Source organism: Hydra vulgaris, chromosome 12, assembly GCF_038396675.1.
Source record: "Hydra vulgaris chromosome 12, alternate assembly HydraT2T_AEP".
NCBI lineage: Eukaryota > Metazoa > Cnidaria > Hydrozoa > Anthoathecata > Hydridae > Hydra > Hydra vulgaris.
In genome coordinates, this window is record NC_088931.1 from 50,463,148 (window position 1) to 50,483,342 (window position 20,195).

Consider the following 20,195-nt stretch of genomic DNA (forward strand, 5'->3'; position numbering starts at 1 on the left):
AGCGTGCGCAATATTTTTTTTATGTATTAGGATATTAGAAGAGACGTGAATAATTTATTTTTTTCTTAAAACGTTTATCTAGTGGAGACGCAGGGCGTTTGAAAAATGTAAGTTTTACTAAAAACTCATCAAAATGGCAACTTTCTGTCTTTTTTTAAAAAGCTTATGGAAATGCAATCATCAAAAAAAAAAAAAAAATTAGACATAAAATTAAAACATAAACTATGGTGATGTTTACTTAAGGCCATACAAACACGGTAGACGTATGTAACGTAAATATCACGTCAATAATAACATTAAAAGGTTTTATAATGACATATTTGAAAATGGAGTAATTCCTTTGATTAACAAACCTACAAGAATTGCTCAACTAACTTCCTCTTTAATTGATAATATTTTAACCACGGATATTTTTAACGAATCTTTTAAAAAAGGGATAATTAAAAAATGACATATCTGACCACTTTCCTATTTTCTTTTCTATAAATGCACTCTTACGAAAATCGGTTTTTCAAAAAACCAAATTTGGTTTTACGGCTTGTCCCAATTTACAAACCAAATTTGAATATCTAGAAAACCAATTTATTCTGGTTTTACAGAATACCAAACTATTTTGGTTTTCTGAAAAACCAATTTGAATATCCAGATAATCAGACTAAGTTGGTTTTCTGGATAACCAAAGTTGGTTCGTTTATTGGGAATAGCCGTAAAACCAAAAATTGGTTTTTCGGCATTAACGATAAAGTAATATTTTATGGCAAAATGCTTAACATGAAACGCAATTTTTAATGCATTTATGATTATTTTACAAAACTTAACTTTATGAGTTATGTTTTGCAGAACAGAAATATCACAGGTCAACAAAAGAGTTTTTTTTCTGGTTCCGAGCAAACAATTTGTTTTTTGGATTGCATTTCACATTCTGATTTTAAATATGCAACTCATTTTTTACCATCACGTCAAGTTGTAAAGATATTTGGGTTCAAATCTTTAGTATTTGGGGTAAAGTCCCTAATATTGTCGAAAAAAAAGTTGTTCAAAAGTATGTCAACCTGGGTCTCAAAAGAAGCGTATTTTCATAGAGATTTTAAAGATGTTATTCGTTTGTAATAATTTTTTGTTTTATAGCTAAAAAACATTTTGTTAAAATTTTTTTAAGAGTCTTGAGCATTTCTTCAAATAATTTTTTTGCCTAAAAATTTTAAGAAAAAATTTTTATGTTTTCTAAAATATCTTTACAACTTGACGTGATGGTAAAAAATGAGTTGCATATTTGAAATCAAAATGTGAAATGCAATCCAAAAAACAAATTGTTGGCTCGGAACCAGAAAAAAAAAATTTTTTGTTGACTTAAGTATTCGGCCAGAGATTTCAATTTAATACAAAAACTAAAGTTTAATAAATTATTACCATATTTATAAATATTTTTGATACGTATTTATATACATTATGTAAATAAATGGTGTTATATATAAATCGTATTCTATATAGAAATATTTATATGCTATGGAACATATTAATATACAACTATATCATGTGAAAAAGAAAAAAATTCTCTATAAAAACAACTAAAAGTTTGGAAGCCAGTTCAAAAAATGAACTTGATTTAAAAAAAAGTTTTGAAACAAATTAATAACATTAGTATATTATTGAGTTTTATAATTTATATTACAAATTCATACAACTAGCAATGTTTTAAATGTTGCCACGAAGTTTACTACTTCGTTCCAAAACGTAATGCTCTACAAAAGACAAGGTTTTTTGGAGTTTCTTTGGATATGCGATATCAAAAAAAATATAATATGAACAAATGACAAGACTCAAGCCACAACTTAAATCAGGAACAGAATTGCTTACTGTCACCCCGTCTACACTACAAGACTTATTCGTGTTAGATTTATAGCATCTCCCTCAATTTTCAGAGCTGGGGTAGGATAGATTGGATCCTAATAAAGAGAAGCATAATATTAACAAATATTGAAAATTGCATTAGTTAACCTTATTTAATAATAATAATAATAATAATAATAATTAAATATATATATATATATATATATATATATATATATATATATATATATATATATATATATATATATATATATATATATATATATATATATATATATATATATATATATATATATATATATATATATATATATACAGTGGTGTACACTGGATTTTTAGATGTTTGAGTTTTGACACTTACAGGCATTATGCAAACACCAAACTTTTGTATGTTTATGCATATTTCAAAAAAGAATGTTTTGCAAAGAATTGGGGTGATTGGAGCTTGGGAAAAAAAACCCTAATTTTTGGGCCCACACAGCCCTTAATGTGGGAGCAACGGGTTAGTAAAATATTTTCGTTACTATTTTTATCTAAATTCATATTCATCAACAAATTTCAAGTTTCATGCAATAATCTCTTAGTGTTTAGTTTTTATGACCCTGCAATGTTTACAGCCCCCTCAAATTGAGGGGGTTACAACTTTATATGGTCATAGTTTTTGAAAAATAAGAGATTATTGCATGAAATTTGAAATTTGTTGATGAATATAAATTTAGATAAAAATAGTAAAGAAAATATTTTATAAACTTGTTGCTCCCACATTAAGGGCCAGGTGGGCCCAAAAATAAGGTTTTTTTTGTTCCAAGCTCCAATCACCCCAATTCTTTGCAAAACATTTTATATTTGATATAAACATAAACATACAAAAAGTTTGGAGTTTGCACAATACCTGTATGTGTCAAAACTCAAACATCTAAAAATCCAGTGTACACCACTGATATATATATATATATATATATATGCAAATAATTAGAATAAAATATATATGTTAAAAATATTAAAATGTAATAAAATAAAAAAGTTGACTTTAATTGTTTGAATTTTTAGATAATAAAAAGTGAACTGAATTTTTTCTATCAATTTTTATTCAAATAAATGAATATTAAAATGATTTAGATGATAATGATATACAATCATTTAAATGAATATACTGATCAACAAAACTTACTAGCGTCATAGTGAATAAGATTGTTTCTTCGCCACAAAAAATGCTTGGAAGAATTAATGCATCAAGGTTTTTCATTGTTGCTAAAAATAGGATAATAAAATACAAAATTCAAGTAACAATTAAATAATTTTAATGTTAAATTAACAAATATTACCATTACCAATCTCGTCCAGTACCTCATTGCACAATGTCTTCCATCTAGCAAACAAGGTTTTTTTAAATCTATCAACTCTTTTATTCCCTCCTTCATTCTACCCAATAATAACAAGTAATAATTATCGATATCTTTATTTGTAATAGCTCTTGCTGCTGTAAAAAGCTAAAAATAAAACAAAGAAAATGATATCACAAAGCCGCTAAATAAAGAAAAAAAATATTTAATCCCACCCTAACATTGCAGGGACAATTCTAGAAAAATTTGGGAAGCGATACCCCAGAGCAGCATGAATAAAAACACAGACTAATAAAAAATTGAATTAATACAGAAATATTAATCTTCCCACGCCAATAAAGAAAAAAAAAATCCAACTAATAGTCTTATTTAGTTTTATTATAATTTTAATTTTCTTTTTATTTTATATATAATCTTTGTTTATTTAAAGGATATTTCTTTATAAAAGTAATATAACAAATGAAATTTCAGGACTTGCGTTAAATGGGATAATTATTGCTCATATCATGAACGTTGCAGTTTTAAGACAACATTAACAGAGCAATATAGATATAAAATAAATAATAAACCACTTACAACTTTTTCATGGTAAAGAGCTGGGAATTTATTTAGGACATCCAAAGTTCTTTCATATTGGAATGCATATTTTAATGCCTCAATTGACAAGGCAATCTGGTGAGTCAAAAATACTTTATAAGGTCACAGTTTTGACACTCATGATGAGACATTCATTTCGACACATTTGACAATCTGGTGAGTCAAAAATTCTTTATCAGGTCACACTTTGACACTCACAGATCACAATTTTGACACAGGTTTGACTCTCATCGACCATGCTTTTTATAACATCTTGAGTTATACCATCATCCACATTCTATAATATAACAATTAAAATAAGGTGAGTAATTTTTTCATATAAACATGTATTATATATGCAGCGAAATCGTGTTTACCTTATCACTTGAATGATGGCAGTTACGTTTTGCTGAGTACAGATTAGTAGACTCATTCAGCAAATCAGAGTTACACTTACGACCAGAATTAATTCTAGAGTACTTAAACTGTGCAACTTGCTCATCATTTAGAAAAGGGCGTCTAGCTCATTTAAATTTTGCCTTCAACAAATGCACAAGAAGTTCCTGACAATAGAATAAAAGAAAAACTTCTTAAGCTATATAATTTTGTAACATCATTGATATTATTAGTTTTAATTATACAGTTAAATACTCACAGAGCCATTGCAATGATGAGGTTTTAGAGAAGGATACCTTAGGAAAAGCTCATTTGCTATTTTGTAGAAGTTACTTGTACTTGGAAATCTATAAAGCATTCACTTTGGTGAAAAGTAATAAAATATTTTATTTCAATTTTTATTATTATTGAAGAGATAGTTATATGTTAAGAAATATAAAATAGAAACATTTTGTCCACTTTAATACTGATGATAAATAATGCCTACTTTCAAAATTTGAAAGTTATACTATTTTAACTTATAATTTAAACAGTAATCAAAATACTTACAACCCATACTGTTGCTTCATGATATTAAAAAGAAAATCCATAATGTACTCCTTTAGTTTAGATCTTTTTGATAGACTAAAGTTAATTTCTATTCTTTCCACAGCAGCAAGGAGAAGAGGGGGCAATGTCAGTTTATCTGACGGAGTACTTAAGACCTTAGTGCTAAAAGTCACACAAAAAAAGTTAAAAAAAGTCACACAAAATAAGTCACACAAGAAAAGTTGAAGGAAAATATATTTCAATCAATATTGTTATATGTTCTCTTTTTTTTTATTGAAAATTGATAAAAATTTAATTAAATTATAATCCATTAGTTATTTAAATATTATATTTACTGATTTTTATTTATTGATTTTGTTCATAGATTTAAATTTTAAAAACAAAAAGACTATCCAAAAAAACGATTACAATGTTTTCTTTTAACTTTTTTTTTGTGACTTAAGTACTTTTAGCACTAAAATCTTCAATCATGCACATACTTTTTATGTTATAGAGCCCTAATAGTGTAAAAGTATGTGTGCGCACACAAAATCTTGGCTAAATATATTGTATCAATTTAATTATTTTTTCGTTTAATAATATAACACTCTATAAGATAACATTTAAGGGAAAATAAACAAAGTTATAAATGTTTACAAATAAACAAAACATAACTTACTAAGGTTCATAAATGGTGCCTCATTAATGTCACAAACAGGTGACATTGTAAAACTTACATTACAAGAGTTTAATGTAGGTGATGAAGATCATAAACATATAACGTTCTTTGATGCTAATTCTTTCTTAAAAACGATATACCGGTTTTTACATCCATTTTAAACTAACATTCATTTAAAACATCGTGCCAATCAATCAAAACAATCGTGATTTTTACATTTAAAACATTAAACGCATGCGTAATCTCAACATTCAAACAAAAAAAAAAAGGTTTTATTTTAATATATATTTTTATTTTTTTTATTCATATTTTGAAAATTATTTAAATTTTTTTTTTTACTTAAAATAAAATATTTATTTTCCAATTACTGTCGAGGTATGTCATCTGACCTAAGACACGCTTCAAAAAAGCTTTCGCAGTGTGTGTAATAATAGTTCGATAAGTTAACATTAGGAATAGATAAGCATGCCTCGCGCATTCTTGTAATTAGTTCATTTCTTCCATCTGGGGCCGTATTTCTTCGCACGTTATTTTTAAGATAAAAAAATTTCTTCACACGGATTCAAGAATGGTAAATATGGTGGCAAATATTTTATTTGAATGTTCTGAGCCCTTATCTCAACATTATGATGTATCCATCCAATCCATTATGATGTATCCTGACATTATCCATCGCCTGGGTGAATTCTTCCTCTGTCCCCAAAACTCGTACAACTTCATCAATATATTCTTGAAGCAAAACTGTGTTGACTGATGCACTGACAGCTTTGCAGTAAATAATATTTAAACCATTGACGGCTAATATCATCGAAACGTTTTTGGTTTGGTGTTACTCCTCTTCTTGCCCATGAATGACTGCAAAATATGTGTAAATTAAATGGGTTTTCATCAATAAAAACAATATTTCGATAGCGATGAATAGGCGAGACTGAGGTATAGCACCTAACATATTCAATTCGAAGATTTTTTACATCATTGTCGTTTCTTCTTTCATAAATTAGTCGAGTAATTTTATATGTGTATCCAAGATTGGTCACCCATCTCCAGACAGTTTTAATCGATACATTTACACTTAAAGCATGTTTAATTTCAATTATAGTTGTCGTTGTGTTATCGTTTATAAGCTCTTCAATTCTTCTTTTAATCTATTCATTATAATTAAGGTGACGAGCGCCACCTCTAGAACCAGGACGTGTTTAATTCGTTCTATCGTATCTTCTTAAAATTGATTGTTTTGTGTTTCGATTAACTCCTGTTAACGATGAAGCTTCAGATTGAGTTTTTCCTTGATCAACGACTAGATTTACAACAAGATCTCGCACATTTTGGGAAACGGAATTTCGCGGCATGATGATTCAGATTGAGTTTTTGGCGGCAATGAAGTTTCAGATTGAACTTTTCTTTGATCAACGACCAATCTCAAAACAAATTTTCGCGTATTTTGGCAAACAGAATTCCGTTGCATGTTTTAATGAAAATCTAATATCCACATGTGCTAAATATTTTAATAGGAAATCATGGTTATTTTATTTATCATCATGCATGCTTTAATTAAACTGATGTTCAATTAATTAATTAAATTTTCATGGTTGTTTTGCCAATACAGTATGTGTATAAAAAATATGTAAAAAAATATGGTTTTGCATCCATTTAAAACAAACATAACATCCATTTAAATTTAAAATAAATTCCATGAAATTAAAATAAATTAATATAATATTAATAAAAAATACATTTAAATAAATAAATATATAAATAAAACCTGTTGAGAATTGCGCATGAGAATGTTGAGATTGCGCATGCGTTAAATGTTTTAATTGAAAATCACGATTGTTTTAATTGATTGGCACAATGTTTTAAATGAATGTCATGGTTATTTTAAATGGATGTCATGTTTGTTTTAAATGGATGTAAAAACCGGTAACATACATTATAACCAGAAATATATATTTCTGGTTATAATGTTACTAAAATGTTACAAAAAATATCATGCTTGATTTGTTCTGCTGCTCTAACAAACACATTTTCGCGTCATATAGTCTATATGACGCGATCTATATTATAGATCGCTCATTAATATTAAAAAAGAGGACGATTAGTTTCTCCCTCATTTGATGTTTTCAGTACTGTAAGTGTATTTGAAAAAGTTTTTAAAGTATTTTATGTTGTTATGATGCTAATAACTTAAAAATTACTTCTTCCAATAAGATTTAGGTTATGTTGATATATATTGTTAATCAAACTTTAATATCATTAGCTCCATTTAAGTCCTTAAATGAGCACGATATTGAAACCTTAAAATATATTTGAAGATTTTCACTCTACCTAACTCATTAAAAAAATATGTAGTACTTGTTTTAATATCAGACTTGCTCGGTATGCACAGGTGTACACTGAAAGTTTAAAAGTCCACACTTAGCCTAAAACAACAAACATATAAACTAGGTACGTGGACTGATTTTTTTAGATTGAGCATATCCTAGAATGTTATATATCATTAGAAAGCCCTTCAGTACAGTACTTTAAAGATGAAAAAATTATTAAAAACGAACAATTTAAAAAAAAGTTATGACGTTTTTAGTAGCAAATTTTCGATATATGGATTTATTGAAGAAACTGGTTCCAAAAAATTTTTTTTTTCCACTAAAATTGTTATAACTTTGTCAAATCTTATCCAAATGCCTATACCTTGGTATCAAAAGATAGATGTAAGAGTAGGCTATAAGTTCACATAACTCTATAGATAAAAGGGGTGTTTAGAGGGCCAGAGGGGGTACCGGAAAACCATCATAACTTTAAAAAAATACAAGTTTTTCACACGAAAGAGTGTTTTTCTGATAAAATATGTTATCTTTATACATAAAAAGTTAATCTGATTTGCTTCCATTCCATTCCCAAATATTAGTGGTCTATTTTAGATTAAAGGGTGGATGTCTTTGTTACGTTTAAACACCCTCGTAGTGAAATGTTACATTTTGATAAATATTTTAACCTAAAAAACATTGATTATATTTTGTGTTAAAAAGTTTAAATTACATTTTCTTATTTTACATCATATATAAGTGGTGTATAAATTGACATTAGAGGTGGGACATGTGCCACGCCCAACGGCCGCGCCCAACGAACCCCCCCTCCCCTCCCAGTCTTATCCAACTTAAAAAAAAAATTTGTAAGATATTCGAAAAAAGGTTTTAAATTGAGTTTATTGAAAAAGAGAAAAAAGTATTCGAAATTATTTTACTAGAGGAGGGGCGTGTGCCACGCCCAATGACCCCCCCCCTTCTTATTCAAACTTGAAAAAAATGTCAATGAAAATTAAAAAAAAAATTTTTAATTGTGTTTATTTGAAAAGGGAGAAATAACTTTACAAATCTCACCACATTACACTAAACAAAGAAATAATATATAATAATTTATTAGAAATTAATAACATTATAAATAATGTAAAAAAATAAACTATTATTTCAACATCAATAATGCAAATATAATTTTTAGGAACTGTAAACATAAGGTAAACTAATTTAAAATCAAATAACTATTAACAAAGTCAACAGTTTAAACAAACTAAAACAAGAATAGTAAATAAGTATGCAAAATACTCTTCACATTTATTGACATTTGAAATATTCTATATTCTAAAATCATTAACATATACAAACTGATACAAACTTACCAGTGATAGGCTGTGTAGATTCAACTAAAAATAACAAAAAAATTGTACACAAAATAATTTGAAATTGTCAACAGTAAGTTACAAATTTAACAATCGTCAAAGCTGTTCTGCTTTAAAATGTAATATAAAACAATTTAATATAAAACAATTTAATATAAAACAATTTTATATAAAATTTAATATAAAACAATTAATTGTGAAAGTGATAGACTGAATAAATAATATGAACAACGTATTAATCAATGATAGCTTAAAAAATGTTAATGAGAGTAAAAACTCCACTGCACTTTGAGGGATAACACAATACTAATGCATTAAATAATGTATATAAATAGAAACATAAATTCAATAATCATTCAGAAACATTTCTAAATCATAAATTTACAAGCAGAAGGTTGTGCACATGGAACTAAACATTTTATAAAAATTTGTAATTGATAAGAAAGGTGTGTACATGTTTGCAAATAATAGTTTTTAAACTTACTAGTCATAGTAGTCGCTGAAGATGTAACTAATGATTTCAAAGTTGTAATTAAAAATAAATACTGTAACTGCCAAGATATGCATAAACATATTAAAAAGTAAAAATTTGTAAACATACCACTTATAGTAGATGTAGAAAGAACTGAGGTTAAAAAATACTTAAAAAAAATTTATATTTCAGTTGTCGAAAATATATACACATATTAAAAAGTAATAATTGGTAAACTTACGATTCGTTGAAGACAAAGATGTAATTAAAATTCAAAATTTGTAATAAAAAATAAATATTGCAAATAATGACTTTGAAATTAGTAATCTTTAAAATCTATTCACAGATTAAAAAGTTTTAGCAAATTCTATAATCATTAACATATACAAACTGATACAAACTTACCAGCGATATGCTGTGTAGATTCGATTAAAAGTAACAAAAATAGTTGTACACAAAATAATTTGAAATTATTAACAGTAAGTTACAAATGTAACAATTGTCAAAGCTGTTCTGCTTAAGGTGCAACAACTATACTAATGAAATGAAAATAAGCAATGAAAATATAACTATTAAAATATAAAGATAATATATTTATAAGCAACAAGATAACATTAGGAATAGTTATAAATTTATGTAAACAATAAACACAGATAAAGATACTATACAATAAGTAAAAAACTTTAACTTAAGTTTTTTAAGTGTTTCTATATAAAAAAGATATTATAAATGTTTACTATTTATGTTTACATTATGTTTACATTATATTACATGTTACATATAATTATACATTATATTACATAATCACTTACTATTTATGTTTACATTATTTTACTATTTTACTATACTACTATATGGTTTACTATTTATGTTTACATTATGTTTACATTATATTACATGTTACATATAATTATACATTATATTACATAAATCAAGAATACATTATATTACATGTTACATATAAATGTTTACTATTTATGTTTACATTATGTTTACATTATATTACAAATGTTTACATTAACTCATTGTATACTATTTTCTCTTTGTGATTATGTTAATGTTTTTTTAATGAATAAACCCAAAATTTATGTAATTTATACTAATGAAATCTCAAAAAATCAACAAAAAGCCAGGTAGGACCTACTAAAAAAGAAATAAATATTAGACATGCTTATATAATGATTTAAACAATAACCCAAAGATAAAGAAGTATATAATCCAAAAATAATAAAAGACAATAATAATGATATCTTTTGTTATATTTTAAAAACACGAAGAAGTTTTTTGTTAAGATTAAACTAATGAAGTATGAAATATTTTTATTAATATGTGATATCTTAATAAAATTGTCAACTGGTACTAACTATTAACAATCAATTCAATAGTTTAATAGGCTATTATAAACCACATATAAATAAGTATATTACATACTTCATTAATTTAATCTTAACAAAAAACTTCTTAGTGTTTTTAAAATATTAAATGTTAGTGTTTTAAAATATTAAAACTGTTGCAATTGAATACCAACAGTTTTAATCTGAAACATTAATCTTTTTTTTATATGTTACATAAAGAACTTTTTACATTAATCATTATATTTTGGATTTGAAAATAGTTATTAATACTATTATCATGAATAAAAAAAATTGAACTTACTATCTGTTAGTGCATCTAAAACAGTTTTATTAAGCTTGTTCATATTAAATTAAATCTAATAATATAAATTAAAATAATTTAAAATAAGATTTTTATTTGAATCGCCCCCTTATCCGGATTTCGGTCCCACCCGGATTTCGCTTAGCAAAAAATAAACAAACAGAAAAACTGAAATTTGGTACCTAAAGTCCAACACTAATTAGACTAATTGCTTATAATTATTTTTCGTTGAAATTTGGCATGTTTATAGAAAATGCATGAAGCAAACTATTTTAATAATAAAAAAAGCGGACTCTACATTTCTTCGACCACAAATCCAAGTGACAACATCAACCAAATTTTCATGCAAAATTCTCAGCAAAATACTCCATAAAAAAGTATGGTAGCGATACACAATATTTATATAAAAATTAAGCCAAACCTTTCTTCTTTACAAAAGTCGTCAAGGTTTATATATGTTTCTAAAAAGAACCACATCAAAAAACCGTTTGCCTAAGGCTACCTGAAAAAAGTGGTATACTTGGTATAACACTAATTAAACTAATTGCTTATCATTATTTTTCGTTGAAATTTGGCATGTGCATAGAAAATGCATGAAGCAAACTATTTTAATAATAAAATAGGCGGACTCTACATTTCTTCGACCACAAATTTATGAGAGAACATCAACCTAATATTCAGGAGCAAAATATCCCATTAAAAAGTTAGTAACCATGCATAAAAGTATTTAAAAGATCAAGATTAGCTTTTCTTCTTTCCAAAAAGTATCTATGTGTATATGTGTTTCTAAAAAGAAACTCCACAAAACTACGTCTGTCTCACGCTGTCTAAAAAAGAGTTAAAAAAACGAGAACCAAAATTTTAGCATAAAAATCGGTTCCGTAAATCGCGATTTCCACGTACCTAATATAAACTCATTTTGTTTAAAGGTTTGTAAAAATGTGTAGTAAATTTTGAAACATATGAGAAACATGTACACTTTTTAAATATTTTTGTACGTGACTGTTTCTATGATTGTAACAAGCTCATTTTTAATTTTTTCTTTAAATATTTGTACCTTTATAAACTTTTTGGCAAGTTTCTAACTATTTTAATAACACTCTATTTTTGATTTATATTCTTTAAAACTTTAAATTCTTTCTTATTGTGAATATAAACGTTCAATAAAGTTGAAATTTATTAACATATATATATATATATATATATATATATATATATATATATATATATATATATATATATATATATATATATATATATATATATATATATATATATATATATATATATATATATATATATATATATATATATATATGTATGTATGTATGTATGTATGTATGAATTTAGGTGATGACATACATCACACATTAGTTTATCAAGAGCCCAATGGCCTCCTAAAATTGAATGGAGTCTTTGACTTTTCCCTGACTCCTTCTTATTCTAGACACCTTAGTAACGTGGCTGCAAAGCATTTTCATCATAAGATCATGATTTGTTTATGGTCAGGAAAACTTCATTGTGTAGTGCTCTCTGTTGTTTTAGTCTGAAACATTAATAATAGGGCGTATAAAATGACTATTTTTCTCAATTAAATTACTGTTTTTCCATTTTATGGGCATTATTTAAATGAACAAAACACATTTGACACATTTATAATACTATTTTCTAGATGAAAACGGCATTTAAAAAAAGTTATTTAGACAGCATTAAAACTAAAAGTACTTGATGATGTAGCTTTCTCGCTTTCAACACAACGAGAAATTAAAAAATTTCTTTTCTCGTAAACAAGCTGATTTTAAATCTTTACTAAATTAAACTTTACTAAATTAAACATGAAATTTTTACATAAATAAAAACTTTTTGCAAACATAAACACAAATAATAACTATTCTCTTCAGTGACGGATCCAGCATTTTTTGGTGTTTTAGGTAGCTAACTTCTAGACATATAGCAAACTCCAAACATGTGTATGTTTAAACATATGTCAAATAATGATGCTTTGCAAAATATTGCGATGATTGGAGGCTGGGAACAAATAAATCCCAATATTTCGTTACCCCTCTCCACCACCATCCATCCTGAACGTGATATTCATTGATAAATTTTAAGTTTCATAGTATTATCTCTCAGTATTCATAAATTATGACGGTATAAAGTTTAAACCCCCCTCAATTTGAGGGGTTTACAAATTCTATATGGTCATAATTTTTGAACACTAAAAGATAATACTATGAAACTTAAAATTTATCGATAAATATAAGTCTAGTTGAGAATAGTACAAAAGTTTTTTTTATCAATTTATTGCCCTCACATTTGGGGTGAGGAAGGAATGAAATTATGGGGTTTATTTGCTTAAAATGTTCCATAACTTTTCACAATAACATTAAAAGTGCTATTTAAAAAAGATTTTAACAAGATTTAAGCAATAAAAACTGTTCTTTATGCGTCTTCTGTTTTTAAACCAAAATCTACGATTGGGTATGATTTATAATAAAAAGCCTAGCTCCTACTGCGCTCAGCTGAGCTTAGAAAATTTGGTTGTAAATTTTTTTTTTTTTATATATGAGAGTGTAAAAAATTATGGAAAAATTATCAGTTTTAGTGTGATGGGGGTCTCTATATAATAGTTACAAAAAGAAATTACTCCAATACAAAAGTTGGTTTCGAAAGGTTTTGCTCACAAATGGCCACAAATGGCGGACGCGGCTTCACTTTTTGGTCAATACTTTTTCCAGTGAGCAAATCTTGTTATAATTTATCACCATTAAAAACGAATTCGATATTCAAGCACTTATTACATTGGATTTGATCACTGGATTTTAGTTTCAACCTCACCTTTTGTCTAATAAAATCCCGCAAGTAAGAAATCTAGTTTATGTAAAGGCCGTTTTCCACACAGCTAAATATTCGTGCGAAGCGAATTTTTTCATTGATAAGCATGGGCACATTAAACATTTTTGACAATTTTGCTGATTAGGCATTTAGCTGCAGTGAAAAAAAAAGTCTAAATCATTTCGATCTTTTTGCGAATCGCCATCGGCGAAAACCAATCAAATTTTGAATATTATATCACGTGATGTCAACAGTGAAAAAAAACGAAAGCACGTTGTTTTTTAAAAATGGCAACTAAACAAAATGCTCAACTTGGCGTTCTCATCGGCTTGCTTAGAATTCACCCTGAATATTTGTCAACATTTGTAAATTCATCAAATAAAGATGAATTTAATAATTCTTTCAATTCCGAAAGTTTTATTTCACAAGAAGAGGTTTCTCCATGTAGAGTTGTACCAAATGTTGCTTCTTGCAGTAAGAGTTTTTCAACAGAACTGTCCCTATCAGAGGTTATTAGCGTTTATTTTCTTTAAAATTCCTTTAAAATATTAAATTAAATTTTTATTTATAATAAAAATAACTTTAATTAAATGATAAATTTTCAGATTAGGAAGTATCCATGTTTGTTGGATGTATCGCATCCTACCTACAAAGATCGAAATATCAAAATAAATGCATGGAAAGAAATGTCCGCATGTTTTGAAGCAGAAAGTAAACCAAATTAGTAATAATTGTTTTAAATAAACATTAGTACATTGTTTACATATACATAAATTTTTATATTTATTATTGTATTTTAGTTGATGTTTTTCAAAAAAAAACTGAAAAACTTAAAAGATACTTTGAAAAAATGTAACGACAAACGTAATAAACTAACCAAATCAGGTGCTGGTGCAACAACCTTACCTAAATGCAAATATTACGACGAAACGATAATTTTGATATGAAACATAAAGAGAGTAAATGATAAGAGCAGCAATGTACCGACTCAAAGCAATTTTGAATTAGAGGAAGTTATAACTGAGAATAATATGGAAGAACAGGTTACTACTGAATTTTACGTAGGGGAGAAATACTCCCGACTTAAACATTAGCCCGTAAATTGACCTGCATAAAGTTTGTCGCATGTTTTAGTTGTGAAAATTTGTCGTGAATAGTAAAGTTTTTGAATTCCTGGTGTTGTTAAAGTAAATAAGCTTATTGTGAAATTAAACAAAGAAATGTTTAACAAGCTTAGTGATAAATTATCATTTGTTAATGCTGCAGGAATAAATCCTTATGAAGGTAGGGTTTTTAGTTTTTTGAGTTGTTATGTAATATCGATAGTGGGAGTAAGTCCCATAAAAAAGTAAATCTCCTCTTATAAGCTTTAAAACTCATATAAAAAAATACTTAAATTAAGGATTTTTTTATATGAGAGTAATTCTCCCCTTTTCAAAATTAAATAGTTAAGAAGAACAATTGCATTGATAAAATGAACCTTTTTGGTGGTGTTCTGTGGTAAGAGTAATTCTCCCCTTTTTAAAGTTTTTGTTTTAAGAGTAAGCTTTACTTTTATCAGGTTATTTTTAAAATAATAAATCTTCTCTTTTAAGGATTTTTTTATATGAGAGTAATTCTCCCCTTTTCAAAATTAAATAGTTAAAAAGAACAATTGCATTGATAAAATGAACCTTTTTGGTGGTGTTCTGTGGTAAGAGTAATTCTCCCCTTTTTAAAGTTTCTGTTATAAGAGTAAGTTTTACTTTTGTCAAGTTTTTTTTTTTAACAATAAATCTCCTCTTTCAAGGATTTTTTTCATATGAGAGTAATTCTCCTCTTTTCAAAATTAAATTATTAAAGAGAATCATTTTATTAATAAAATTAAACTATTTGGCGGTGTGGAAGAGTAATTCTTCCCTTTTGTAAAGTTTTTGTTGTAAGAGTAATATTTACTTTTATCAAGTTTTATTTAAAAGAGTAAATCTCCTCTCTTAATGATTTTTTTCATATAAGAGTAATTCTCCCCTTTTTAAAGTTTCTGTTATAAGAGTAAGTTTTACTTTTGTCAAGTTTTTTTTTAAACAATAAATCTCCTCTTTCAAGGATTTTTTTCATATGAGAGTAAATCGCCCCTTTTCAAAATTAAATAGTTAAAAGAACCATTTTGTTGATATTATGAAACTTTTTAGTGGTTTTCTGTGGTGAATTAAAAACAAAAATTACATTTTTTTTTTCCAGCATTGTCATCAATCGATCCATTGAATAGTTTAACAGAAATTCAGTTAAAAAAACCCAGGTAAAATACTTAATTGATGTCAATAAGTAACTAAAGTATATAAAGACTTAATTAAAAATTGTTGTTTTTAGTTTTATGTGTTCTGCTTGTATGATGTCATTTACAAGAAAAGATAATATGAAAAGACATGCTTTACAGGTACATAAAACCATTTTTAGAGATGATCAATCCAAAGATAAAAGAACTCCATGTCACTATCAAGACTGCGGCCAAGTATTTTTTCAAAAAGTCAAACTTATTAAACACATAGAGGAATGTCATGAAGGTATATTTTCCAAAGAATCCTACAATTTTTTATCAGAATCTGAATTCTTAGCATGGAAGGAAAAGGAGAAACTTAATAGTTATGTTTTTTTCAGTAAACAAAGTGGTAGTTTTTTCACTGGAAAAAAGATAAAAAAAGATTAAAAAACAAGTTATTTCATTTGTCAAAAAGATGGTCATTTTAAACGGCATCGCTCTGTTAGTGAACCAGCAAGAAAAACTAATAAAAGGTACTACAGAGGGAGTGCTAAATCAGTTGCCTTCTGCCCTGCCAGAATTATTGTTACAGTAAACAAAAATGGTGTCACAAATGTGCAGTATATCAAAACTCATAACTACAGTGTTAGTATGAGTATATGTATGACGAGTAAAGTGTATGACGACATTGACCTTAATAAGGATACCTTTGTGGTTGGTATACAAACAAAGCATCAGCTATCAATGTTTAAAAAGCATTCATCACAAATTGTTTGTATTGATGCTACACACTGCACCAATCAGTATGCATTTCCTCTTGTAAATTCGCTTGTTCAAGATGATTTTAAAAGGGGTTATCCAGTAGCTTTTCTTATTTCTAACCATGCAGATGAACAAACCATAACACCATTCTTAGAGGAAATAAAATGGAGATGCAATCATTCTGTAAAAGTTAATGCTGTTATGACAAATGATGATTTGTCAGACTGGAATTCTTTTAATAATGTTTTTGTGCGCCACTTGCTATGCAAATGGCATGTAAAACGTGCATGGCACAATAAACTTCCTTTAGTCGGTCCATCTAATTTACAAGAAGAAGTTTTTAGGATCTTAGAGACAATCATTGACAAAAAAAACCCTGATGTTTTTTTATCAACTATGAATGGTTTTGTAAAGGCATATGAACATAAATGTCCTAACTTCATTAGTTACTTTGTTACATACTATGCACCTCGACATATAAAATGGGCTTCTTGTTATCGCAACTTTCAACATGCTGACACAGATACTAATATGTTATGTGAGTCATTTCATAACAAATTGAAAACAGTTTATATGGAAAGACGACCTAATAAAAGGTTAGACTTTTAACAATCAAGGAAGATAGTTATTGGCGCTACAAAAGAGACACCATTTATCTTGTAACAATATCTCTCCCAAAAAAGTACGAAAAAATACATGAAAAAGGAATGTTGATTTCAGATAAATGTATTATTAAATGTTCATTAACTCAGTACACAATCAAAAGTCAATCAAAAGATGTAACATATAATGTTGACATTCTAACCGACACTTGTAAGGAAAGTTTGTGTTTAGAATCATGTCTAAATCCCGCCTGTAATGGTTTGTGTCAGCATTTATATAGGTGTAATTGTAATGACATCATAATCCTTTGCAAGCATGTTCATTAGTTACGATCATTTCTTTTAATAACTCAAGAAAAAAACTGCACAAAAGTATCTTTAGCTGTTAATACTGGTAATAATCAAGTGAAGCAAAAATCACAAACGTTAATGAGACTGAATGGTTTCAAAAAAATATTGATGAAATATCTACATTAATTTCTCATCCCATGATAATAAGTTTGTAACTTCCTTCAATGAACAGACAACTGGAAGACATGATCAGTCAAGCTGAAGCCATCAAAAATATGAATTCAATTGAGATACCTGTAAAGCCACACAATAACCTTTTAAATTTTGAACCAAATAAGAAGTTGGATAATCAATGGCAGCCTAATAAATTTAAGGGAACAAGAAAAGAAAATAGGAAAAAGGAAACAAAACCATATCAAAAGCTCAAAACCAAAAAGAAAAGATAGTTCTGAAATTGTCTCAGCAACATGTTGATCTAATTCATGATGAACAAAGTACAATAATATGCGATAAGATTGAAACTTGTGACTTTACCAACACTCTCATTACGTAAGCTATTTAAATACATTTTCAAATACTTGCTACTATTCAATTTTTCTATGAATATCTTAGCTTTTAAATAAATTTGCTTATTCAAGTTAATTTGATGTTATAAATAATATATTAGACAGTAAATAAAACAATAAACTATATTTCCTTCAGTATATTAGTTATATTTGTGTGTAAAATATAAATTATTTGTATATATGTGTGTTTGTTTATAAATAAAGAAATAAATATATATATATATATATATATATATATATATATATATATATATATATATATATATATATATATATATATATATATATATATATATATGTATATAGAACCCTTAGATGTTGTCCGAAAGTTTTTTCCATATTTTGTTGACAAAAAGTAAAAATTAAAATGCAAGACCGGAATTTTTTTTTTTTAATAATGATAGACTGCCTGCCCCAACCAAACCCTCAGTCGATGTAGCAGCACTCCCTTGCGGGTCAGGCTATTTGTCAGTTGATGTAGCAGCACTCCCTTGCGAGTCAGGCTATTTGTCAGTTGATGTAGCAGCACTCCCTTGCGAGTCAGGCTATTTGTCAGTTGATGTAGCAGCACTCCCTTGCGAGTCAGGCTATAAGATAGTCGATGTAGCAACACTCCGCGCATGATTAACAGTAAAAAAAATAAAAATAAAAACATTTTATTAAAAAAAATAAAAATAAAAACATTTTATTAAAAAAAATAAAAATAAAAACATTGTTTGTATTGTTAAAAACATTCTGAATGTTTTTAACAATAGAAACAATGTTTTTATTTTTGTTTTTTTTAATAAAATGTTTTTATTTTTAATTTTTTTAATAAAATATTTTTATTTTATTTTTACTGTAAATCATGCGCGGAGTGTTGCTATATCGACTATCTTATAGCCTGACTCGCAAGGGAGTGCTGCTACATCAACTGACAAATAGCCTGACTCGCAAGGGAGTGCTGCTACATCGACTGACAAATAGCCTGACCCGCAAGGGAGTGCTGCTACATCTACTATCTTTTAGCCTGACCCGCAAGGGAGTGTTGCTACATCAACTGAGGGTTTGGTTGGGGCAGGCAGTCTCTCAATTAATAAAAAAAAATAATTCCGGTCTTGCATTTTACTTTTTACTTTTTGTCAACAAAATATGGAAAAAACTTTCGGACGACATCTACGGGTTGTATATATATATATATATATATATATATATATATATATATATATATATATATATATATATATATATATATATATATATATATATATATATATATATATATATATATATATTTTAATTTATTGATATATTTAGACATGGCTCTCACCAAATATCTTTTATTTCCATTTTGACATTAGAAAACAATATACCATCTGACATTTTCTTTGATTTAAAAAAAAGCACTCCAGGTTTTCAAAAAGGCTGGCTTCAAGATGAAGCCATAGGAAGTTTTCTGTATTGCTTAGAATAAAGGTACCCTTCAATGAAATATTTGGGTCCAACTAAAGCATTAGCTTTTAGCTGTTCAAAAAGTTTACGGCTTTTATGGAGAGATGTTGATACTAAAGTTATAGAACAAGTCCTTATTCCTTTTAACCCAACTAATTCTCATTGGATTTTAATATATCTTAAAGTTATAACAAAAGAAGTAACTGTACTTGATCCACTCCATTGCAATAATGTGCCAAATAATTTATCACACAATAAATCGATTGCTGTTGCTAAAGATCTTTTTCGACTAAAA

The 20,195-nt window shown here is 27.1% G+C and overlaps 1 protein-coding gene and 1 long non-coding RNA gene across 9 annotated transcripts; one reads left to right on the forward strand and one right to left on the reverse strand.

Moving 5' to 3' along the window:
• Window positions 1–1,629: 1,629 nt before the first annotated feature.
• LOC136088808 (uncharacterized) lies at window positions 1,630–12,076 on the reverse strand. 8 transcript variants are annotated; one of them, XR_010642505.1, is made up of 8 exons: window positions 9,924–12,076; window positions 9,047–9,070; window positions 4,426–8,365; window positions 4,148–4,333; window positions 3,771–4,068; window positions 3,183–3,341; window positions 3,023–3,102; window positions 1,630–1,946 (listed from the first exon to the last, which is right to left on the reverse strand). It is a non-coding gene; the product is annotated as an uncharacterized LOC136088808 (long non-coding RNA). The 8 variants fall into 8 exon arrangements; XR_010642504.1 differs by having other exon boundaries at window positions 9,047–12,076; XR_010642507.1 differs by lacking the exons at window positions 9,047–9,070; window positions 9,924–12,076 and having other exon boundaries at window positions 4,426–4,877; window positions 5,374–7,078.
• A 600-nt stretch (window positions 12,077–12,676) lies between these two features.
• Window positions 12,677–16,552, forward strand: LOC136087801 (uncharacterized). The gene is made up of 5 exons (XM_065811324.1): window positions 12,677–14,518; window positions 14,615–14,720; window positions 14,810–15,293; window positions 16,230–16,287; window positions 16,359–16,552. The coding sequence occupies exons 1-3, from the start codon at window positions 14,297–14,299 to the stop codon at window positions 14,863–14,865; spliced, it is 384 nt and encodes a 127-aa protein (XP_065667396.1). The 5' UTR covers window positions 12,677–14,296; the 3' UTR covers window positions 14,866–15,293; window positions 16,230–16,287; window positions 16,359–16,552.
• Window positions 16,553–20,195: the final 3,643 nt, after the last annotated feature.